This window comes from Calonectris borealis, chromosome 3 (genome assembly GCF_964195595.1).
Source record: "Calonectris borealis chromosome 3, bCalBor7.hap1.2, whole genome shotgun sequence".
In the NCBI taxonomy this organism is placed as follows: Eukaryota; Metazoa; Chordata; class Aves; order Procellariiformes; family Procellariidae; genus Calonectris; species Calonectris borealis.
The window spans coordinates 17508118-17532252 of record NC_134314.1 but is presented as its reverse complement, the minus strand read 5'-3'; the positions used below and the strand labels follow the sequence as shown (position 1 = coordinate 17532252).

The 24135-nt window shown below is 46.5% G+C and overlaps 2 protein-coding genes across 9 annotated transcripts in view; one reads left to right on the top strand and one right to left on the bottom strand.

Annotated features, from left to right (window-relative positions):
- The first annotated feature begins 520 nt into the window (after window positions 1-520).
- On the top strand, window positions 521-8369 carry IAH1 (isoamyl acetate hydrolyzing esterase 1 (putative)). Of its 3 annotated transcripts, none has more exons than XM_075145086.1 (6): window positions 521-933; window positions 2079-2131; window positions 2573-2721; window positions 3586-3747; window positions 7160-7278; window positions 8006-8369. In XM_075145086.1, exons 1-6 carry the CDS (start codon window positions 853-855, stop codon window positions 8171-8173), a joined length of 732 nt encoding a protein of 243 aa, XP_075001187.1. In that variant the 5' UTR covers window positions 521-852; the 3' UTR covers window positions 8174-8369. The 3 variants fall into 3 exon arrangements, with proteins under 3 accessions (XP_075001187.1, XP_075001189.1, XP_075001188.1); XM_075145088.1 differs by having other exon boundaries at window positions 849-1643; XM_075145087.1 differs by lacking the exon at window positions 521-933 and adding an exon at window positions 1682-1898.
- Window positions 8370-11439: 3070 nt separating this feature from the next.
- ADAM17 (ADAM metallopeptidase domain 17) overlaps window positions 11440-24135 on the bottom strand; it is a 37719-nt gene continuing 25023 nt past the window's right edge. For 4 of the 6 annotated variants that reach the window (XM_075145073.1, XM_075145074.1, XM_075145077.1 and 1 more), the window contains 9 exons: window positions 23116-23268; window positions 22074-22273; window positions 20957-21060; window positions 20150-20284; window positions 19065-19195; window positions 17935-18013; window positions 16716-16804; window positions 16006-16062; window positions 11440-13490 (listed from right to left, as the gene is read on the bottom strand). In XM_075145073.1, coding sequence (XP_075001174.1) covers window positions 13140-13490; window positions 16006-16062; window positions 16716-16804; window positions 17935-18013; window positions 19065-19195; window positions 20150-20284; window positions 20957-21060; window positions 22074-22273; window positions 23116-23268 — 1299 coding nt within the window. In that variant the 3' untranslated portion in view covers window positions 11440-13139. Of the gene's footprint in view, window positions 13491-16005; window positions 16063-16715; window positions 16805-17648; window positions 17702-17934; window positions 18014-18144; window positions 18553-19064; window positions 19196-20149; window positions 20285-20956; window positions 21061-22073; window positions 22274-23115; window positions 23269-24135 lie in introns of those variants that run through there. The other 2 variants (XR_012672883.1, XM_075145075.1) reach the window with 2 other exon arrangements.

Sequence of the window (24135 nt, the reverse complement as noted above, 5' to 3'; positions counted from 1 at the left end):
TGCTCCCGCCGGCGGCCGTCACTCCGTGCTGGTGAGATAGTCTTCCCGGACAAAGTGAAATGGGTATCGGAAACTGCAGGACGTAGAGAATTTCAAATACAAATGTGATACTCCAACTTAGCTGCGGTTGTTGCCAAACAGTAAATCATGCTGAAAAATGTCCACAGAAAGTAAGTTTTCCACAAAGGAATACTATCTTTCCCTTGTAGGACAACTTTTTTTTCCCCTTTTTTCAGCTGATTAAATTGGCATCTGATAATCTCTACAGCAGTATTAGCGTATTATTAGTATTAGCAGAATTAGGGACAGCTTTCCTCCCCAAGTTGTATGTCACTAGCTAACTAAGAGTATGAAGTCTTTTAAAGGAGGTAATTGCCTTTTCTTAAAAAGGAAGTTTCTCTTTGGAACAGATAAAAATCTTTCTTTTAAAATGATGCATGTTTATTTAAATGTGCTTTCCGCCAATCTGAGGGCGGGGGCCGTTAGACGTGCCAGAGGGTTGGTCCCCAACACTGTGCCTCCCTCTTCCCGCGCAGCTGCGCCCGGCGGGCCCGCTCCCCGGCCGCGGTGCCCGGCCTGCCCCGGGCGCCCAGCGCCGCCGCCGTGCAGCAGGCTGCCGCCTCTTCTCCAGGGCCCCCGGCCCCGCAGGGGGACGTACTGCACGTCCAGCAATAAGCCTTTTAAAGAGGGGGAGGCCATAAAACATTGGCGGTGCTGGAACTTGAAGCCGGTTTTTAACGCGGATCTAAACGGCAGCTACCCTGAGCCGCGGCCGCCCTGTGTCCCGCCGCAGAGGAAGCGGCGCGGCCTCCTCCTCCCCGCCCTGCTGCTGGCGGACGTCCGGCGGCGGCCATGGCGCTGGCGGAGGCGGGCGCCTGCGGGCGGCTCCTGGTCTGGCCCCGCGTCGTCCTCCTCGGAGACTCCATCACTGAGGTAGCGGCCCTGCGGCAGCCCCTCCCTCAGGGCCCGCGCCGCCGCCCCCGGCTGCGGGTCTGGCGGGGTCTCCTCGCCGCCGTGGGCCCCGCGCGGGGCCGGTGGCCCCCCTCAGTTCCCGCGTGGAGCACCGGAGCCCCATAAACATCCCAGTTCCTCGTAGGGGGAGCGGCGGCCCGCGGTCTGCGCCCTGGTGTTCCTTGAACGCCGCGCCAGCAGCGGCCCGGCGTTAGACTGAGCGCCTGTGCCAAGCACGGGGCTTTGCTTATTATTAATTTTTAAGGAAAAAGGAGCAGCCGGCGGCTGCAGCGGGAGGGGATGTGCCTGCCCTAGTGCGGGGCTGCGTGGCCCCCAGCCTCTCCTCGCCGCCGGTCCCCACCTCGGCTGGCGCAGGAGAAGCGCGCCCGGCGGGGTGGCGGGGTGATTGTCAAGATTGTTGTTCTAGTTTCAAAGTTTAAGTGACAGGTAGATACTGCCCCGTGAGCCGCTCTCCTCAGGGGCTGCGGCCCGCCCGCTCTGCAGCGCCAGCCGCCGCGGCACCTGCCGTCAGGCAGCCGCGGGAAGCCGCCTCCTTCGGCTGAGGCGGGCGGGTGGCGGGGTCTAAACCAACTCACTGTGCAGCTCTATAAACAGGCGGAGCGTTGTAACAGGGAGGATGGTGCAGCAGTGGGAATAAGGAGAAGGGATTAATCTTTCCCCTACAGGAAGAGGTAGGTATCTACCTACTAGAACTGCACTCGAAGCAGCGTGTGGAGAGAGGATTTTTGAGAGGTGCTCTCCAGAATGAAGGCACGGTGAAAGGATCTTAGAAATAAAGTAGAAAATGGAAGGGAAAAAGAAAAGCCTCACCAGCCAAAATGAAACTACAGCTTGACAGCAGTCAGCTTTGATTACAAAGGGACCCCAGGGTCTGTCACTTTGTAGGTATGGTCCCACATTGCCTCCGATGCCAGTCGTATGTCTGGGTAAGACCAGGGCTGTTTGACCTCTGCAGGGACAAGGCAGGCTGGGAGGGAGGAAGCTGCTGCAGCAGTGCCAGAGGCCGTGCACAAAAAGCTTTTGAGGAGGGAAGGTGCTGGTGGTGGGACTGACCTGCAGGGGAACGAGTTCTTCAGTGAGGGTCTAACCGTGTTCCTTGCTTTCAGTTTTCCTTCCAGGAAAATGGCTGGGGGGCATCCCTTGCTGAGAGACTGGTCAGGTAAGAGCTTAAATTTCAAAAGTAATTTCTAGCATGCACGAAGTCATGCAGCTTTTCTAAAAAAACCAACACAAGTTAATATTTAATGTATTTATTTATTAACATTTATTTATTTATTGAAGTGGAACTGCCTCAGTGGTAACCTGCCCAATACTGGTAGAAGTACTCATTGGGTGTTTCCTTCCACTCAAAGCTTGAGTGGAAAGAAAAAAATCCTTAGTGATTGTCAAGATTGTTGTTCTAGTTTCAAAGTTTAAGTGACAGATAAATACTACATACGCAGTCTGTGGGTGCACTTTCAAAACTGAAAACTCCTGTGACATCCCATTGTTTCTGAGAGGGATGGAGGCAGGTATCCTGGCAGAATGGTTCAAAACTTCCCAAGTTTTGTTATGGTGGGCAGAGGAGAGATGTTCTTTTTGGTATGTGTCTTTGTTTCAGAAAATGTGATGTTGTGAACCGTGGGCTCTCAGGGTACAACACCAGGTGGGCTAAATTGATCCTTCCAAGACTGATCAGTAAAAGTACTGGTGCTGAGAGTACTGTTGCAGTTACTATTTTCTTTGGAGCCAATGACAGTGCTTTGAAAGGTACAGTAGCTTTCTTTTTTTTTTCCCGTGACCTGTTCTTTCAAGACAGTTTTACAGTTTAGCAGAAAAGGCAGAACATTACACAGACTTTTCCTGCCACTTCTTTATGAAGCAGTTGCCCTTTTTTCATTTTTACAGTGGATTGTTTTCAATCATTTTGTTTGTATTTAAACCATGCAGTGCCTTCAATTTCTCTCCCTCTCACCAAGTTTCAATATTAAAACTAAATTTCAAGGTGCTCAAGAATTAGTTGTATATCCATCACCTAAAATTGGAGTTGGGCATCTAGCTGATTTTTCTGCCTCTAAAGCAGTCTGATGAGTTCTTGGCAGATGGGTTGAGGAAATGAGGGAAGGTAACATTTGGATTCTCTTTAAGATAAGCATAGCAGCACGCAGAGCTAGTCTAATCAAAATGATAACCTCAGTGCACGAAGGACTGTCTGTACATCCATGGGAATTTTGAAATTTTTCTCTGCATCCAAGAGAGTGAAAAATCTTAGCTTTTGTTTTAGGTGAAGTTTGAGGTGATTATGTGATCTAAATCTAAGATACGGAGTTGCAAGACAAAGCATCTTTGGAAAAAAAAAAAAAAGGTGATTTCTTTTCCCCTGTCTCTCATTTGTATTATTTGGAAGCGCTGGGCTTAAACTCCTAATTTGTCTGCTTTGGATATTGAGGAATGGCATTTTCCCACGACACCTCCTGAATCAATGGTTGAGGAGAACTGCTTACTGAAAATGTGTGCCCACATCCATACACTGTGTAAAAGTACGTTATGTTGTGTAAGCAGTTAACATTGCTAAGCAGCAGTAAACTGTAAGCAGTTCAACATCGCTAATGCATGTGCTCCATCCCCTAACAGATCTGAACCCTAAGCAACACGTTCCTTTGGAGGAATATGCTGCAAACTTAAAGAGCATGATACAGTATCTGAAGTCGGTAGACATTACTGAAGACAGGATTATTTTGATAACGCCACCACCTCTTCAGGAATCAGCTTGGGAAAAGGAGTGTCTTGCCAAAGGTAAAAGAATGATACGGATGGGCAGAATTTCTGCGTTTTACTGGCAGAGTGTAAGTTGCTGATCCCAGGCTGACAGATGATTAGCTTTGTGCTTGTACCAGATTGCAGTCATGTTCTTTGAGTTGATGGAAAAGGACTGCTAGCTGTTTTGCTAAACACCTTTTGAATAAGCTTGTGGAGTAACTACCAACTAACTAGTAACATCCTTTTGAAAGTGTTGATTGATCTGTTTGTGCATAAAACTGACAGAAGTGGCTGCCCTTTGAGAACGTAGGTTTTGCTGAGATGTCCTAGGCAGACTGTGTCATGTCCTAGCAGCTTCCAAAATAACATGAATAATGGAAGAAATTTTGGTGTTGTGTGCCTTAGAAAATTTCATAATAGTCACAGCATATTTCACATCATTTGTTAAGCAGTAATATCCTAGCCAGGTTTATTTTAAATTTGAAAAACCTCCAGAGAATATCATATTCTAAGGATGCTAATAAAATTACCTGAAAAAGAAGGAAAAGGTGATTAAATGATTTCTCATTACGTTGTTCAAGCTAACTCTAAAAATAGAGACATAACAGCATAGCTTACTTCGTGTTACTGAGCTGGTGGAAATTGCCATAATCCCACTGACTCCAGCAGCAACAGTTTATACCTCCTGAGAGCATGTCCTCTTTTCATTTGGACAGCTTGTCCAGTTCTTGCACATTTATAAAAGACTTTTGGGTTAGCTTCAGGTAAGCACAGAGCTGTCACCTTAGTATTTGCAAGGTTTTCTCAAATTTAGGTGGTATTGCGTATCCTGAGTTGTATACTCAATCAAAGTGGTGACATTTTGAAGATGACCTCATGTTTAAACTGCATTAAATTAGACTGTGTTATTGCATGACTTTCCGTTAGGGATCTTTGGCATGTAGCAGTGATCACTGTGCAAACCAGATTTGGGACTATATGGACTTTCAGTCTCATCCAGCAGGGTAGTTTTTACATTTCAGTCGGAAAAGGAGAGAAAGTCCTAGAGTAATACCCACAAATTGTGTAAGACAGTAGCAGCTGTAGCAGTCAGATCAAACATCAGACATGGCCAGTACTGTATATGTGACAGTAGTAGGTCCTTGGACAGGGCGTAAGGGGTAGGTCGGGCGCAGAGCAGCCTTTCCTGGTGTGTGTGCCCAGCTCTCGCTAAAGCTGGCACAGCCGTAGTTTGCCAAACATGCACCCGTATTGTCCTTTTGAAGATCTGTTGGGTGAGCACACCATGAATGCTGTTATCTGGCTCCTAGCCATCAAAGTAAAATTAAATGTTAGTTCATTTTCATCTTAAAGCTATCCTTTTTATGGGGTAGGGAGGGGGGAAGCTTGCATTTACGGTGTTGAATCTGCCAGCATATGTCTAAAAGAGATTGCTGTCTAGGGATGGAACAAAAGACAGGGTGATCTCAGAGTGTGAACCACAAATAAAGTATTGTGGGCAGAGTAAGCAGCAATATCAGATCATCTGCCTTCAACCAGTATCCAGGAGAAATGTTCTACTTATTTCTAGTTTTGTCAGATAGATATCAGAACAAAGGAGAGATGTGAAACACGAGGATGATGATGATCACAGAAACATTCATCCAGGTGTGAAGAGAGGCACGAAAAGAAACTGCTTCCAAATGAGAGTGCTGTGGGAGACAGAGTCAAAGCCCTTACCAAAGTCAGAGCTGCTCTTTGTCATCTGTGTAGCCATCATTTCATTGCAGAAGGCAATTGGGTTGGTCAAGCACTATCTGGCTTTGCTGAATTCGTGTTGATAGTTCCTTTTTGTCCTTCATTTGTTTGGAAATGAATCCCAAGAGGAGGTAACTCAACTGTCTTTCCCAGCACTGAGATGAGGCCAAGTGATCGACAGTTCCCCAGGTCCTTTTTCTTACCTTTCTTAAAAATGGGTGTAATGTTAACCTTCTTCCAGTCGCTGTGGGTTTCCCATTAGCCATGAATTTTTGTAGGTGGTAGGCATTGGTCTCCCTAATGCAACAGGCAGCTCCTTCAGGTGAGTCCCACCCACCCAGATGCATCTGGCATTTCTGAGTATCCCCTAACTCGTTGCTCCCCAATGTTGTCTGTCCTCCTTCCCAAGCTGAGTGGGTACATGCAGAGGTCGGGGTAGGTCACTAGGTTGCCTCCTCGGTCCCTCAGGGGACCACCATGTTCTCTGAACCTCTTTCTTTTGGCTGCTGCTCTTAGCTTATAGACTCAGCACATGCTCTTGCAGAGCTGCACGTTGAGAGCAGGCATGTGTTTGTGTGCTTCCAGAATGGAAGAGGAATGAAACAGTCGAGAAGTAATCCTAACGATGAAAGACAAGGCAAAGGGAGAATAGGAAATTATCAACTCTGCTAGATTAGAAGTCATAGAAAGGGAAGAGCACAGGACTGCAGGACCTCACCTGGAGAGGTGAGCTTGTGATCAATACAGGGAACTTGGCCACAAAGGGAGCTGCATGGCGGAGGCTGAATGAGCTGAAGGGCTGCTCAGTCTATGGGAGAGTTGAACTAGGAAGAAAGTTGAAGCAAGAGTTCAGAAACGTACCGTGGTGGGGAAGGACCGGCGAGGCTGCAGAGGGTATTTTTATGATGAAAAGAAATGATGGGAGGAAAGAGGTGGCAGTGTGAAGAAGTGGGAATCATCAGATGGAAGGAGGGAGTAGAGTAGGAGTTGATGAATTGCATTATAGGTCCCATTTAAAACAACCCCAAACAACATAACTTAATAATATCCTGCCCCAAAGTTTCACTGTGGTCTGTGCAAAACTGCTGGCTTGCAGTAGCACGTACTGAACTAGCACTGAGCACGTACTGAACGTCCAGCTCCCAGTGCAACTGTGTGCACAAAGGTAGCAGTGGCGAGTGCTAATAAAGCTTTGTACCTAAATGGACTCCACTTTCACCAGCGTGTTACAGTGAGGAGACTACTGTAAGGAGATGTTAAATGTCTGATGACATCCAGGAAGCAGAAGGCAAGCTTGCAGATAGATTTACATTTACTTAACTCTATTCTACATGCTAGCAGCAGGTGTATGAAGAGTTTTAAATCTATGTACTGATTTCACCTGAAGCTTGACAGAAGGCAAAAGCTGTGAGCAGCACAGAAATAAGCGTTATGCTGTATGCTTGTTGCCGTTGCCTCTCTCACCTGTTACACATCTTAGCAAGAATGTTATCAAGAAATATATTTTGAAATGCCTCAAAACCAAAAGGTGCCCTGAAAGAGACTAAATGAGCTATAGCTGCCAGCCACTTAAATTGAGGTGCTTCGGATTTGGTTTGTCATTGGTTGTGTCTGCTGGTGTAACAAACTTATACACATCATGTGTGCCACAGAAGACAGAAATCAAACTGTGTCAGTCATGATTGCTAAATGTTTTCTTTGTGTCCGATAGGTGACAAATTAAATCGCCGCAATGCCACCACTGGGGAATACGCTCAGGCCTGTGTTCGGGTAGCTAGGGACTGTGGAACCGATGTACTTGACCTCTGGACATTGATGCAAAAAAATCAGGTATGATGTCGTGAGAAAGGCTTTGAAGCTGTCATGAATTGTGAAATGCATCATTTAGCGTAGAGGAACCTATAGTGCTGCATTATCACTGAAATGATAGAAAATATATCCAAATCACATTTTGGGGAAGGAAAAAAGTAATCCAGAATGCTTCGTACTGGACTGGGAGAAATAGAGCTTAATACAACCTGATTGTTGTATTTGGTTAGCAAATGTCCCCTGGGTGCATTACATGTAAATAACCTTTTCCTTGGACTTTGAATCATGGAATGGTTTAGGTTGGAAGGGGGCTCTGGAGGCACCTAGTCCAGCCTCCTGCACAGCATTGGGCTAACTTCAAAGTCAGAGCAGGTCGCACGGGTACCTTGCTGATGCTTCTGACCAAATACCCAAACTCGTCCACGTGACAGATTGCAGACTTTCCATAAGCAGGTAACTCCCGTTCGGACACTGAATCTTTTCTCTCTCCTGCACTCCCTGGTGCAGTGGACTGTGCAGTTGACTCAGTATTTTGATTGCATCGCTTAATCTTGTGATCTTTTCCTGATGAATAGTAGTGACTTCGGCCATCAGAACATTCTGTTAATATTTTAACACAAACAGTGAAAAAAGAAACCAGTATATATACCAGCTGGCTTTGAAGAACTTACTTAACTTAAAAACCACTCAAGACCTCCTATTTGCAAATAGCAAATACATTAATACCTGGTTTTAACCTCCCCTGTAGGATTTCTCTTCCTATTTGTCTGATGGGCTCCATCTATCAACAAAAGGCAACAGCTTTCTAGCAGCACAACTTTGGTCACGCCTGGAAAAAAACCTGTCTGCTCTTCCTTCACTGCTTCCTTACTGGCGTGACGTGGACCATACGAACCCCGAGGCCAGTCTTCTGTGAGAGCCCCTGCAGTAAGGAGCCGAAGCAGCCCAGCCTGACAAAGCCAGTCTGTCACAAACAGCCGGTACCCAGCAGCACGCTGCAAACGGTGCGTGCCTGGGGAGCAGGGTCGCCAGGAGTCCCCTCTCGATACTCTGCCGTATCCCCTTCCCTTGGTCTGTGGGAGAATAAAGATGAGACCACTCGGGGTGTGTCATGGGTGGTTTGTCTGTGTGCTGCTTGTGCCGGTAGTTTGAACATCTGTGGGAATGAGCTCCTCTTTCCTTGGGAGACTTGGAGGAAAGCCAGAGTCTCAGCTCAGTTTTGGGGCCAGTCCTGTTCAATATCTTTATCAACGATCTGGACGAGGGGATCGAGTGCTCCCTCAGTAAGTTTGCAGACGACACCAAGTTGGGCGGCAGTGTTGATCTGCTGGAGGGTAGGAAGGCTCTGCAGAGGGACCTGGACAGGCTGGATCGATGGGCCGAGGCCAACTGTATGAGGTTCAACAAGGCCAAGTGCCGGGTCCTGCACTTGGGCCACAACAACCCCAGGCAACGCTACAGGCTTGGGGAAGAGTGGCTGGAAAGCTGCCCAGAGGAAAAGGACCTGGGGGTGCTGGTTGACAGCCGGCTGAACATGAGCCGGCAGTGTGCCCAGGTGGCCAAGAAGGCCAATGGCATCCTGGCCTGTATCAGAAATAGTGTGGCCAGCAGGAGCAGGGAGGTGATCGTGCCCCTGTACTCGGCCCTGGTGAGGCCGCACCTCGAATACTGTGTTCAGTTTTGGGCCCCTCACTACAAGAAGGACATGGAGGTGCTGGAGCATGTCCAGAGAAGGGCAACGAAGCTGGTGAAGGGCCTGGAGCACAAGTCTTATGAGGGGCGGCTGAGGGAACTGGGGTTGTTTAGCCTCGAGAAGAGGAGGCTGAGGGGAGACCTCATCGCGCTCGACAACTACCTGAAAGGAGGTTGTAGCGAGGTGGGTGTTGGTCTCTTCTGCCAAGTAACTAGCGATAGGACGAGAGGAAATGGCCCCAAGTTGCACCAAGGGAGGTTTAGACTGGACATCAGAAGAAATTTGTTTACTGAAAGAGTGGTCAGGCCTTGGAACAGGCTGCCCAGGGAAGTGGTGGAGTCACCATCCCTGGAAGTATTTAAAAGACGTGTAGATGAGGCCCTTAGGGACATGGTGTAGTGGGCATGGTGTGTTGGGTTGACGGTTGGACTCGATGATCTTAGAGGTCTTTTCCAACCTTAGTGATTCTATGATTCAGCTGCCCTGAGCCCAAGGGAGAGAGGCTGCCCTGAGGAGTACCTGGCCTAGCTGAGCTTTGGGGACTACACCTTGATTAATACCATCTTCTAGCTTTAAACACCAAGGAGCCGATAAGAGGCAGCAGTGTGGAGTTTGTCAAGAGCCATTAACGTCAGTGCAGATGCTAATTTATTTGGTTGTAATACAGCAGTAAAAGCAGTTATCATCTATCTGAGCTTTAGCAAGGATTTTGATAGTGATATGTTGTAGTTCAGAGCAGGGGTTTTAAAGTTTAACTTACTTTGGGCTCAGCAGCAGCTTCTTGCATATAGACACAGATTTCAAAACAGTGCATGGTTTTGGGCAACATAAAACTGGTGATGCAGATGCTCATTTTGAGAAGCTTAGATCTTGAAGAAACTACTAGAAAGGGTCTGCATTTCTGCTGACAAAACTGCATCATACGTAATTTGCCATCAAGTTAAGGAGACATTTCAAGTGAGCTTTGGCCTTCACCCATAATTTAACAATTGATGTAAAAGATGAGTACTGCATACTATGTATAGTTTTTGGCCAAGAGAACACAATTAAACTACAAAACTACCTTTACAAACGGAAAAAAAAATTGCCTGAAACCTAGATGATATTCAACAAGCATGGAAAAAAAAAAGTAGTTTGGGAAATAATTGGCTAGCCAGCCAGATAGCAGAAGAAATGAGAGTACTATGGACCCATGGATTAGAGAGAAATAAACATTGTATCACTGCAATTAAAAACCCCCACGTAAGTCTGGGCTGTATTAACAGTTACATGGGCAGAAAACAATGAGGCCTTAGGTGATGTATTTATTATGCATTGGGTGAAACAGAGAGTGATGAGAGCGCATCAGGATGTCCTGCTTTGTTAGTGCCATGAGGCTGCCTTTGCTTCACTAATTAAGACAAGTTGGCCAAGACCTGTCATCTGTGTAATAGCGTTACAAACTGGAGCGTTAGTAGTTATTTCTCATGTGCCTGGGGCTAGACCAGAAGCTATTTGATTTATAAATATTTATGAATATTAAACTGGACTGTCCTTTCTGTAGTAAACACTTAAAGACTGGCTGAACAGTGAAAGGGGCTCCCTGTGGAAGCTGTGGCTCTTCCTGTGTTAGATGTGACGAACAAACTGTGCAAGTACAGATTTCACAGCTTCTGGAACACAGCTTAGATTGGGGGATGGATTCTGTGATTTCCGAGGCCTGCTCCAAACCTCTGTTTTCATGCTCCCAAGCACCTGCCACTGCCTGTTTTTCATTTGGGAAGTAACAACCTTAGTGCTGAGAACACGTTCTTACACATTTGCTACCTAAAAAGGCATTTGAGCACACACCCATACCTTAGATACGAATTTCAGTGTCAGAACTGGCCATGCGAAGCTGGTGAAGGGCCTGGAGCACAAGTCTGATGAGGAGCGGCTGAGGGAACTGGGACTGTTTAGTCTGGAGAAGAGGAGGCTGAGGGGAGACCTCATCGCGCTCTACAACTACCTGAAAGGAGGTTGTAGCGAGGTGGGTGTTGGTCTCTTCTGCCAAGTAACAAGCGATAGGACGAGAGGAAACGGCCTCAAGTTGCACCAAGGGAGGTTTAGATTGGACATTAGGAGAAATTTCTCTACTGAAAGAGTGGTCAGGCCTTGGAACAGGCTGCCCAGGGAAGTGGTGGAGTCACCATCCCTGGAGGTATTTAAAAGTCGTGTAGATGAGGCACTTGGGGACACGGTGTAGTGGTGGGCTTGACAGTGCTAGGTTAATGGTTGGACTCAATGATCTTAAAGGTCTTTTCCAATGTAATCGACTCTATGATTGTACGATAACCCACAGGACACGTCCCCAGCAGGAAGCGGGGGTGCAGAGCTGTACCGCGGATGCGCAGGAGCCGAGTTGAGAGAGCAGTGAGAAGTAACTGGCTCAAGTCTGGCTGCATGCCAGACTTTTAACTCAGGGTTTGACAACTCATGAAGGACTGCACAGAAACAGCTCGCTTAACTGATTTTTTTTTTTTTAAATATAAAAAGCTTTTATTGTTTTGGGAATTAAATTAACTCCTCACACACAAACTTTGCACTGAATCAAAAAAAGAAAACCCAAACAAACAAAAAAACCCCCCAAAAGTTCAAAACGAGTATATAAAACACAATAGCTAGTCAGATAGGAATACCATAAGGCACACGTTCAAGTATTAGTGTAACAAGTATCCTTGGGCAGGGAGGAGCGGGGGGTACTCCCGCAATCCTGTCAGCACAGGTCTGGTTCCTTTCCCTCACATTTAAAAACACAAAGGCTTTCCGCAGCTGCGGGTCCCCTGAGGCTGAGCGCAGGCTTGTAACAGTTAAAATGGTTCTACCGTTGGTCACGTTTTATGTCAGTTTTATCAACAGATTATTACAGGAGAAAACATGCAGAATTAAGACGCTACTTTACTATCACGACAGTTGCTCTGTGACTCCACTGTGTCAGTCCATCTGACACTAAGCTAAAACAACGCTCCTGTACCAGTCCCAGCTCAGCTTACAGATCTCCAGGTATATCACATTAGAGGACACCATTAAATTACCAACTTTTAACATCACATTGTATTACCTGTGTGGAAATTTGAATTCATGAAGTCTCCTCCTTATACTTGCCCTGTAAGTTTAACAAAGGTTTATTTCTTTTTTGATTCAATTCACAATTGTTTTTAAACAAATGCCCCCCCTGCAATGAAGTGAATTTCCACCCCCCCATTTGATTTATGCAGTAGGAGCTTCCAAAGGCCGCATAGACCACACAAAACTGAGGCTCAGCTCTGAACATCTCAACAATAGCGTTACCTATTTCAAAATAACATTCGGAGAAACATCTCTGCACTGAAACACCCACTGTGAACAGCTGGTTAAAACGGTCCTCATCCGCATAAGTGATTTCTCCACTTACACTTCTTTCTCCTACCAGACACCTGCGACACACAAGCCTCTTAGCGCAGAGTGGGAAACTCCCAACGAAAGCCTTCCTCTGCAACAGAGACACGACGCTAGAGGCAAAACAGTTTCACACTAGAGGAGCATTTCCATGCATCATATAAGTTTAACAGCCTCTGCATGACCCTTTTATTTTTATTTATTTCAAAGCTGTATATCTTAAGCTTCTTGATTGTAATTATGCACCTTCATTTAATGCTGTGAGAATATATTTCTATGTTTCATTACTCTCATTCTGTTCTCAAGGCATCTGTTTACGCTTTTGCTTCCATGTACCTTAAATTGCTAAATGATCTACTCCGTAGGGAACATACTGCAGTGTTTTCATTTTGTTTTTAAAAGCCCCTTAATTTTGTCTATCAGTGCTGTCAGACTACAAAATATTAAATTATAAAAAAGGCCGATATACACAATCCAATATCCAGCAGGATATTCGGTTTTGCACCACAGGTTGAAGGAAATGTTAAAGGTCAAGGAAATAGAAAAACAAATCCAAAAAGCTTCAAAAACAAGCCAGTTTTAGTTTGGATTTTCCTTTTTAAAAGATATAATGCTCTAATAAATGTAATTTAAGGAAGGTCATACACATGACCAGCATCTGCAGTAGGTCACTTCCTTATTTCTCCCATCCCTCACAAAAATATATATACATATATTTATATTTATATAAATGAAATGGTTTTAGATCCTTATTTTGCAGACACAAGTCATACATGTAGAAGGCAGCAAGACACTAGCATTCTGTTTCTTTGCTGTCCACCCGGTTCTGGCGCTGTAGTTTAAAGGACGAAGCTTTCTCACTCCTAATGACAGGATGGTCTGTCAAGTCCTCAAAAGATTTGGCGGCTGAGCTGCTATTTGGGAAAGGGTCCTTCTCAAACCCGTCCTCGTCAATGTGAGAGTCAGTGCTTGGGTCCTCCTGAATAGTGTCCATTCTTTGGTGGTCCTGTTTTGGTGCCGCAGTGACGGCGGGCACGGCTGTGATGGGCTGCAGCGGCTGGTGCCGGCTTGTCGACTGCGCCGCGGGGAAGGGCTTGATGATTCGAACGGAGGCAGAGTCCAGGCTGCTGAGCATCTCCACGTTCTGCAAGACACAAGCAGCCATGTCAGTGGGAGAAGCAACCAGGGTCTAGTCCATTTTGCACTGTTTTCAAGGGGAACAGGCAACAGGCACCTTCTGAGGAGCACCGCACTTGTTAGAGCCGTTCAAAGGCTACTGTGTCCCTCCTCCACTCCCAGCAGAGACGTGCTGACCGCCCTCCTGCCGCCACGGGCTACCCTGCGCCAGCCACGCTGAGCCCACTGCACTGCGTTGGCAAAGGAGTAAGATTGTGGATTTTACAGTAGATCTATGCTTACTTAAGAGCAAGGGAACATCCAGCAGAAGTAATCTGTTGTGTTGGTTTTTTCTCAAGAAATCCAGCTACGCTAAGCACTACAGGCAGAAAGGCCTTTGTATCTCTGCTTGTTCCTTCTCCATATAAAGCTCCACAGGTGACAGCCTCCCCGGGACAGAGCTGACGACCCAGCCCCACCTCCGCTGGCGCCCAGCACTGCTTTGGCAAAACCTAGGGCTGGAAATGCAGGGTCAAGCCAGCCGACACCGAGAGCTCAGTGCAGGGAAACAGCCACAGGTACAGCTTATTCCACTCTTCCAACCTGAAGAGTTCCCTCTTCCATGTGCAAGAAGTTGCACTGAACACAGGGTCAAAGACCAGAGGGGGACCACTGTGATCACAGCCAAATTCTGCAACCCACATTAAGTGAAAGCCCATTGACCCCTGCTTGTGTTTGAGCATGGTTTGGAAAATATCCAGAGATTTCTGGGGATAAAAAAAAATCCCCATGAACCTTAGTAAATGCTAATACTGGTGAGGATGAGATGTTTACCTGCTACCAGTACTACATTTCCCAACCTCTCAATCCTCAGCAGATCCAGAAGACATGAGATTTGTTTGTTAAACTGTTGCAGGTGCAAGGAGTCCATTAACTATGCTCTGTTGCTACACCTCCTTCTGGGATTTTTTTGATTGAATTCAGGTATAAAGCTCCAAGGTGACTTTTCGTATGGCATTTGTGCTGGTTTTGGCTGGGATAGAGTTAATTTTCTTCATAGTAGCTAGTATGGGGCTGTGTTTTGGATTTGTGCTGGAAACAGTGTTGATAACACAGGGATGTTTTCGTTATTGCTGAGCAGCGCTTGCACAGAGCCAAAGCCTTTTCTGCTCCTCACCCCACCCCACCAGCGAGTAGGCTGGGGGGGCACAAGGAGTTGGGAGGGGACACAGCTGGGACAGCTGATCCCAACTGACCAAAGGGATATTCCATACCATATGACGTCATGCTCAGCATATAAAGCTGGGGGAAGAAGGAGGAAGGGGGGACATTTGGAGCGATGGCGTTTGTCTTCCCAAGTAACCGCTATGTGTGATGGAGCCCTGCCTTCCTGGGGATGGCTGAACACCTGCCTGCCGATGGGAAGTAGGGAATGAATTCCTTGTTTTGCTTTGCTTGCATGCGCCGCTTTTGCTTTCCCTATTAAACTGTCTTTATCTCAACCCATGAGTTTTCTCACTTTTACTCTTCTGATTCTCTCCCCCATCCCACCAGGGGGAGTGAGCGAGCGGCTGGGTGGGGCTGAGCTGCCGGCTGGGGTTAAACCACGACAGCTTTCAAGACCAGCTATGGGGGACTCGAACTAAGATCGCCTTCAGCTATTTGGAGTAGATGACAGAGGCAATCTGCCTCAGCGGTCTTTGACTTCAGTATGCTTCCCCCGGTGCTTGTACAGGAGCTCTGCAAGGCTTTTTTCCCTCTCCCGTTTCAAAATGACATTTCCTTAACTGAATGTTTCAGTTATTAATAAGAATTAGGTTGTCAAAGCACTGGACAGGACACCCAGAAAATCTATGTCAGAAGGTGTCCTGTGCTGGACTGTAATTAAAATTTATCTAGGCATTTTTTTGTTCTTCTCCTCTCCCAACTCAGTATCTACAAGGTGAGGAGTGTCACTGATAGGTCCCTGCACCCTGAGGCCAGCTCTCCCATAAGCAACCGGAAGGCTTTAGCACATCTGGCCACCAATGGTTGTTTGACTCCTGCAAACAACCATTCTGCAAAGACACCATATTTTGCAGAGATTTTTCTGCAGCGTCACCCCGCTAAGTCTTGTGCTTTGTTGACACCACTTGGCTGGGAACAAGCGGTCTGTGGCTGAAGCTGCGGAATGACCGTGCTGGGGGGACCCCGTACACAGGCACCCGCTGCACGAAGCAGTGCTCCGCAGAGCGGAGCGGCTTCCTGCCCCGGGAGCTGCGGCTGCTGCAAGAGCGCTGCTTTGTCAACAAGGTCAAGGCGCAGCTCTTACAGGAAGGAAGAATCAGACCCCACCAAGCTGCAGTGCTTGATATATCGAACCCAGGCTTGTTCAAGAAAACACAGTTTCCCTCAAATTGATTCATCCATCTGCAGCGTGAGGCACGGGGCTCCAGGTCTGTCTATTATCACTTCTTTGGTAAATACTGCACACACCATAGGTTCAGATTTTCTAATACATATTGGATAGCTTTCTACCAATTCATATTCAGACAGCAACTTACACTGGGGCAAAACAGGGACTTTGTGTTCTCCTCGTACTGCTTGTCCAATTTCTTGTCCTATTGGAAAACAAACAAATGAAAGCAAACCAAAACGTACACACACAGAATAAGAAAGTTAGTTTCCCAACTGCAAGGTCCCTGTCCCCATCTCCCTGCAGGGACACAGCAGGGCGTGGGGCTCTTCTCCCTTCCCATGCCTTCCCATCCACCCAGGAGTACTCGTGGGCACAGCAAGCCTCCACTCTAACCCCACACTGCTGTCAGCATCACACCACGTGCCCACGCTCTCAGTTGCCGTGAGCTCCCTCTCTTTACCCATCCACCCAAGCTCAACCAAGACCACTTCCCGCCCTGGGTCTCCCCACAAAATGTGGGTGTCTTATTTCTTAGCAGGGCTTTCGAAAACTTTGACTCTAATGGCAGTTACCAAAATTATACTTGGGTAGAATTTGGGATCTGCCTAGGAAAGAATGGGAAGGGCTCCAGCGAACAGTCATGGGAGCACTGGGTCTGCCAGAGCCCAGCAGAGTTTAGCAGGAGTTTTGCCTACTGAAGGAGCAGTAAGTCTTACATATGCTGGATTCATCCCCTGGGGTTTGCTAAAAGCTTCCCATCGCCTTCTCCCACAGACATCTGCCATTTCATATTTGAAGGGTGTTCTCTTACAGCTCTATCCAATAGAGCAGTCATCCCAAAGACAGCTTACTCACCACGCAATGCACAAGGATGCTGAGAGGAATCCAAAAAAGTAAGGAGAAGACAAGCACAGAGCCCACTATATTATCCGCTAGGAACTTCCCTGTGAAATCAGTTCAAATCTGTTAGTTACCTACCAAATACTGAACATACACACCTATCCCCATTCTGCAGCCTCTGCTCACGCAAGCCAGGCCACGGAATTGCAGGACTAGGCAAAGATGAAAGAAGTTATAAAATTTTGGAAAATTGTATCCAATATGTTAACAGGTTTTTTCCTTCGTTCTTCTCTGATGAGAAATGCTGACAGGCCGTAGCATTTAATATGAGTTGATTGGGAACCGGCTATATTGAGTTAGCCAAGCCCCTCTCAATTACACAAGACACACCGCGAGTCTGTTACCAAATCCTGATTTTACAGTCAAGTGGTAACTACCTGCCTCCACAAACAAAATATTTGAAGATCAAAGATACACAACTGCCTCTACCTGAGTAGGCTAAATACCTTTAACAATTACTTAAGAAACAATTTTTTGACCCTAGAACTCAAGATCGAAAGCCCCAAGCCCAGATAATTACACTGTGCAGGCACAGCATTACCGTGAGCATATGTAGTTACCCAGCCATTACACAGCACCAGCTTATTAACAGGTTTTGTATGGTTCCAGTAACACAGGGCGAGACACTGGGGGGTTACACTGCTTGGATTGCACAGTGGGGATCAGGACCAAGGAGGCCCACTCACCATCGCTGGGCAGTGACTCAGTACAGGCACACAGCTTGAGGTGCGCGACCTCCGTGGTTTTCTTAAATAAGAGAGAAATGAAGTTTTCCTCTCCCAGTCTGTTGACATTTAAATCCCACTGAGAGGCCCACTTTATACTACGCCGAATCTAGCTGACCTCTAAAAAGACTGTCTGTTATTTACTTTTCTCTAATTGAACTACTTCTTGGTATTCAGACAAGAAGCTATCGTCTCCTTTACGTGCTTGGAAGATCCCTAGAAAATAACGGAGTGGAAAAATGCAAAATGATCCCCCGTCCTTTCAGCTTTAAAAGACAAGATCAGTATTGTCAAACTTTAGGCAAAAATATATTTATATTATCAGAAACGCAGCTGCTAGCTACCCTTGCATACAGGTGAATAAAAACAGCCAGCTAACTCCCTCTGAGGCTTTAGAGGTTCATGTCATGAACTAAAAAAACCCCAGAGGATATGGTTACATATCTTACCGAAAGTATTGATGCTGAGTTGGTCTATGAAATCCCAAAATCGTTCAATCACATCCTGTACTTGCTTCTCACATTTACCCTGCAAAAGTAAACATTTATTTACAAAATAATCTTACACTATCTAAGCGTAAGATGGAGAGGGAAGAAGATACAAAGATTATAATGAAATAAAATCTACAGACACAGCAGCACTTGACTCAAATTCTGAATATAGGTTTACATTCATGCCCAGTAGCAGCAGTCCATTTTTACTGCCTTTATTTTTGGCAAAAGAGTTTCAATTCTATTGCTGAAACAGATGAAATTTTAATGTTTGAAATGTGCAAAAATTGCCCCACCCTCACCCCATGTTAGGGGACATAAAACTGAAGTTTCTGGAGAGGTTTAAGCACCGGAAGCCTCAGTTCCCATTACCCACCAAGAAGGCTGCAGCTCTCAGGAGCCCAACGTTACAGACAGACTCACTCCCAGATCTGGCTGTGCTGGTTTAACACAGATCATCGGTCTTTCAGTTCTGCCGGCGGAAGCGCTGGGGCACGCCCTCCCAAATTCACTTCTGCCAACACCCAGTTTAGCTCCGACAGTTGGGGTCTGCAGGTGACACGACTGTCCATGCAGCTGTACCATGGAAACGGTCACTGAGCGGCAGCAACCCACCAGTCTCCCTGCCACAGGCTCGCTGCCCCCTTCAGATACTGCCAACTAGATTTTCACACGATTGCTCCCTGACCTGAATTATTTTAGTCAAAATTAATTGGGCTAATGTGAACAGCTGAAATAGCAAGCACTGCAAGCCTAGCTGAGCTTAGGGCAGTGCTCATTCACCTCCTTCGCACAAACTGCTGGCTGGCTGAGCTGTGGGGAGCAGCAAAAGGGGCAATAAGCAATGGCAGAAGGTAACAGCTTCACCTTGCACGGGTCTCTGCAGAACTAACTTCCACCTACAGCCTCAGACACCCTTTAATATTTACCCTGTGGAGAGGTACTTACACCCTGCTTAGTATCACCCTGCTCAGCAGCACATCAAGCTTTGGCTTCTCTTTACCAGCACAGTCCTCATCACAGAGGACTCTCAAACACCCAGCTACAGAAGCAGAGCATGCAGTGCACTGACATCTGGGAAAACTTACATTTGTATCGCAGAAGCCCACAGTGCAAGGCTTCCCCTTGCGCAGGAACAGGAACTGGTCATTAGCATCGATGTACGGTATGCACCTATCCTGCTCGTCCCGGCAGCACACCTTGCAGGAATTATCCGTTTCTGTAATAAAGCAACAAAGTCATTCCTCGGCAACACCAAGAGTCACCCACAACCTATAACCACACAGATGCATAACCCCACGTGTCCCCTGGCTGACTGTGTTCCTGCCCAGCTTCCCCATGGGGAAGGCAGGACTGTGCGAGTTGCCCTATTTCAGGCACTCTGATGACCAAGCCTGAAACTCAACCAGATACCCTGTGCAATTTATTAGGGGACACAGTGGGACCGAGTTCTCCAAGCTGATACTCGAACACTGCAGGAATCAACAGGCAGGTGAAAGAGTTCCAAACATGACCAAGACACAGATTTAAATATTTCTAGGCACCATTCTCCTTGGCTATGCCCTCCATCTCAAATGGTGGGGCTCACAGCGCTTCTCTGCACTGCCCCTGTGAAGCTTTCCTCCTGCTCCCAGCTGCTTCACCAGATTTAAGAGCTGAGACGGAGAGCAAGCGAACAGTAAAGCTTATTGACAGAAGTATATGACAGGCAGGTTTGCAGTAGCAGGGGACTGGACTTAGGGGTCCTATGTTCTCATGGCACTTTAACCTCTTTGAAATCTTTCTTTAATCACTTGTTGTAGGCTACCACTCCTCTGCCAGACGCCTGGTCCAGAGGTTGGTTGGGATCTCTTTACAATCGGAGAACAGTCAGACTTTCCCTCCCGCCTGCCTGTGGCAGAGGAGGTGGAAGGTGGGAGAGTGCCCTCTCCTTTAACTGGGGTGCCAGACTGTAAATCTCATCTTAATGTCTTCAAACCCAGACCACCAGAGGACTAGAGGACATTTACATTTCTTTTCCAAACAGAAAACACTAGCCCTGAAAAACCAACAGTTTAAACTTTTTCAGAAACCATAAACTCAGCCCTCCCAACAGGCAAGCCCACAGCGAAGCCAGCACTCTCCGAGGAGCAGAGCTGAAGCACACATTTCTGTTCAGTCCCATGTAACCCACCGTTGCACGCACACGACCGTAGGTTCTTCTCCCTCTCGCAGAAAGGGACGCACTCCCCATCCTTGCACTTCCCCATGTCCACGCAGACTGTGTCATCTGGAGCATTCCCTGGAGGGGGGCACTCGCTGCTGTTCCCTACAGATGGAGGTCGACAGGGTAGGAAGACTGTGTTAGAGTAAAGGGCAGAGTACCTAAGTGTGCAGGAAAAAAAAAGGACAATAAAGGACTCCAGACTCATCCCAGGAGGAACCCCAATAGCTTGTTCTTGACTTTGATCTGCAGGCTGCCTGCCAGCTCCTCCGAGAGCTTCGGAGGCTTTCAACAACTCAGGCATTGTGGCACTCCAGCGACCAAGGAGTACGTAGCAGACCCTGGAGGTGCCATCAGCAAAGCAGGAGCTCTGACTTAATCTTTCCTGAGGCAAGGAGTCATGAGGAGGAAGTAAACAAGTGGGGAAATGAAGCAGAGTTGCAGTATTTCCACTCTTTCTATGGCAAGATTCAGCTCATTCTTGTCCCCTCCCGGTTACACACCCTGTTTTGCCTTTTTTTTTTTTAAGGGAAAGAAAGAAGGAACAAAAAAAAGAAAAAAAATCAACATTTTTCATGTTCTTCTGGGCAGTAAATCACCAAGTGATTCCTGAACTACAATGAAGCTCATTATAGGGCAATTTCGTGATGCTTAACTGGTCTCTAAAATTACATGTACCGGATGAATAAAGGGCACTAGTTTGAAAGCGGATCGAACAGGACACTGAGCCTGGAGCGCTTGGCTAGCTGACGTAGAGGGGACAGAAACACGTCCTACCAGTGCAAAAAGACTCTCCTTTACAAGTGGCATTTATGGCTTCTTGGCATTTCTTCTGTGCACTTTCAAACTGGCAGCCTTTACAGCAGGGGCTGTTCCGATCACTGTAGAAAGATTAAAGTGAAAAGAAGAAATACTAAGCAATTTTTTTTATAAGAAGTACAAGCATGACAAAGCCAGGGAAAAAACGATGTTTAGGGGAAAAAAAAAAAAGCTACTTCTTGGAGATTGACTCACTGAATCAAAACCCTCACCCTCTCTACCCCCTCCCACGACCACCTTTCCAGACACCCACTCACTCCTCATTTACCAAAGGTAAAAGCACATAGAAAGTACAACATATTGAGAGACAACACAGGGATCCTTATACTTATTCAAGGCACTTGGATCCTCTTGTTACTTGCTGTGCAGCTTTGGACAAGACCTTCCACTGTTTTCTTCCCCGCACATTTTTCCCCGTTTATCCTGAAGGTTTACTACTCTTCATTCTGCACTATTCTTTATTCTCTTTATTCTGCATCTAATGCAAGAAGGCCCTTCGTACAAACACAGTCATTAAAATTGAGAGAATTTCTTGCTAAGCAACAGGAGTTGCACGAGCTCTCTACTGTTACATGGTGCAGAGCTGAACTCTGAAAAAACAGAGTAGACACTGCATTGCAACAGGGCCACGAACTCCCCAAAGAGCAAGAAGAACAGGACTCGTTTAGTGCAGTCACTGTGTTGTCTGCTCAAACACATTTTGCAGCAGTCTTGAAAATACCAGTATCTGATCCCAGTTTAAAGCTACTGTGCAAAAATTGTATTTGCACAGGAAATTTTTAATATTAATTTTTTGAATGCCCAAGTTTGCATAATAATCATCATCATCATCACCATCATCTTCACGTCTGTAGCTCTTGGCACTTCTCAGAAATAAGTAACAGAATGCTATAAAAATTAATGTATGCAAACAGTCCATGCACACAGTAGCCTTTCCTGGAATCCTTTATTGTCTTCAGTTCACACATTTAGCCTTCAAGCCAGGAAACAGGTCTGTGACACTGCAGGTGGCTTTACGAGCTTTCAGCCCAGCCCAGCCCAGCCCAGCCCATCGTTGCAGCTTATTTCCCCTTACCTGCATTTGGCACCGTCTTTCAGTTTACAATCTGCAGAGCAGCAGGGATCAGCCTGTTGGTATAAGAGGCCAGGATCGCATTCCTCCCCTTCATCCACCCTGGAATTCCCGCACACTTTGTTGTTGCGCTCTTTGAAGCACTCCTGGGCCTTGATCTCTATGGTCCTATGGATGGATTTTTTGCTGCAGCTTGAGAACATCTAGAGAGTCGCGAGGGGAAAGAGCAGCACTGAGGAGCGTACCTTTCTGTCAACAAGTGGCATCTAAGACAGCCTCAGCCCCCTTAGCCTCCAAATTCTGGTGTCTCAGAAAGCACTCTATACTGCCAGTTTGATACCTTGGAAAAATTTTAAGATGGGAAAGTAACGGTTGGGTCCATAAAGGACATTGCTACGTTACAATGCAGGGACACCCGCACGCAGTCTGGCTCAGGGTCACAGAGCCAACTCCAGCTCTCCCACAGCTTCAGGGCCACTAACCACCATCCCCAGGAAGGGCTGCTAAGTTGTAGCAACAGGGAGAGACTGCGCTGCCTCTCGGCAGCAGGGCTAAACATGAACCACAGTGAGTCAGGCTAGACTGCAAACTAACCATTCCCTCGATAATCTGCAGAACAGGCCCAATGCCAAGTCCACACTGCCAGTGCAAGCTTCTGAGACTGGCGAGCACCATGGCTGCGGCACCTGGCAGCCTCTCTCCAACAATAGCAGCTATGGACCACCCAAATGCTATTTGGTACTGAAGGTCCTATATTTGACTCCTGTTGATGACTTGCTTTTAGGAGCATGCAGCCACAGCTAATTACAAACAACTAATTAGAAAAGCACCTGGACATGCTATGAACTCCAGTGAAACTCAGAATCCAAAGATGAGCTTATCTTGCAGAGAACCCAACGGCATGCAAGTTTTCTTCTTATGGCTAATCCATTACATGCCTGATAGTTTCAGGCTACAGGAATCATTAACTAAATAGACTTTCCATGCAAAGGGTCATTGACCATAGCAGAAATTTGTACGTGGAAGCAAAACTATGCAACTATACCTTATTGTTTTCATGATCTCCACTGACAGCAATTGGATACATAACGTATTTCCCTCCCTGGTCTTCAGTGGGGGCACATTCTGGCAGACTATCGGGATCATGCTCTGCTCCAAAGTTATGTCCGAGTTCATGCGTTGTAACCAGGTCAGCCTCCTTTTTTGAACATGAAAAAAGCAATGATGAAAAAAATTAGTCTGAGCAGGACAGGACAGAAGATCCCAGCTACTTCCAGGCCACCAGCAATTCTAAGATAGACTGAGATGGAAAATGATTTCCCTGTGAACATTCTTTTTTAGAAGTGGGCAACTAAAGGCAAGTAAAATTATGGTGCATTTCCAAAGGCACATTCCAGGACGAGTTTTGAATACTAAACCACTGTTAAAGGCAAAATGCTGTCCTAGAATACCAATTCAATCTTGTTTTCAATGCAGTGCAGATACTTAAAATATCAAAATTTACTTTTAAATAGCTGGAAGGCATAAAAAGTTGAAACAGAAAACAATCCAACAAACAGCTACTATGATTAGCCAATCTCTTGTTTAACATATCTTGCCATTAGAATTATTTCTTCTAAATGGATTATGACATTAGGAGTGCTGAATAAGCTCTTCTGTTGCACAATTAGTAGGAAAGATATCTACAAATGTGGCCCAACAGGGATGGATTTCCAACATCATTTATGCAAGACGGGACTCCCCCTGCTGAGGATCCCAAACCGGCTCTGCCTCGCTGCACGCCTCCCCGCAGTGCCCTGACCAGCGGATGGTGTCAAGCTCACAAGGTGACAATCATAAATAAAACTGGCACAAAAATAAAAGTTAACCACAAGACGACCAAGCAGTTAATGAGAGAGAGAAGCTAGTTTGATGAGCTAACTGTCATCTCAGCTGCTGTGCAGGCACAGGAAGGACCAAGCACTGCAACGAGCAGCACCAGTACCCAGTGTAGGCACAGCTAATGCGAGAGCCAGAGACAGGAGAGATGCCCAGAGATCACTCCTGTGCTTCATCGTGTTTAACT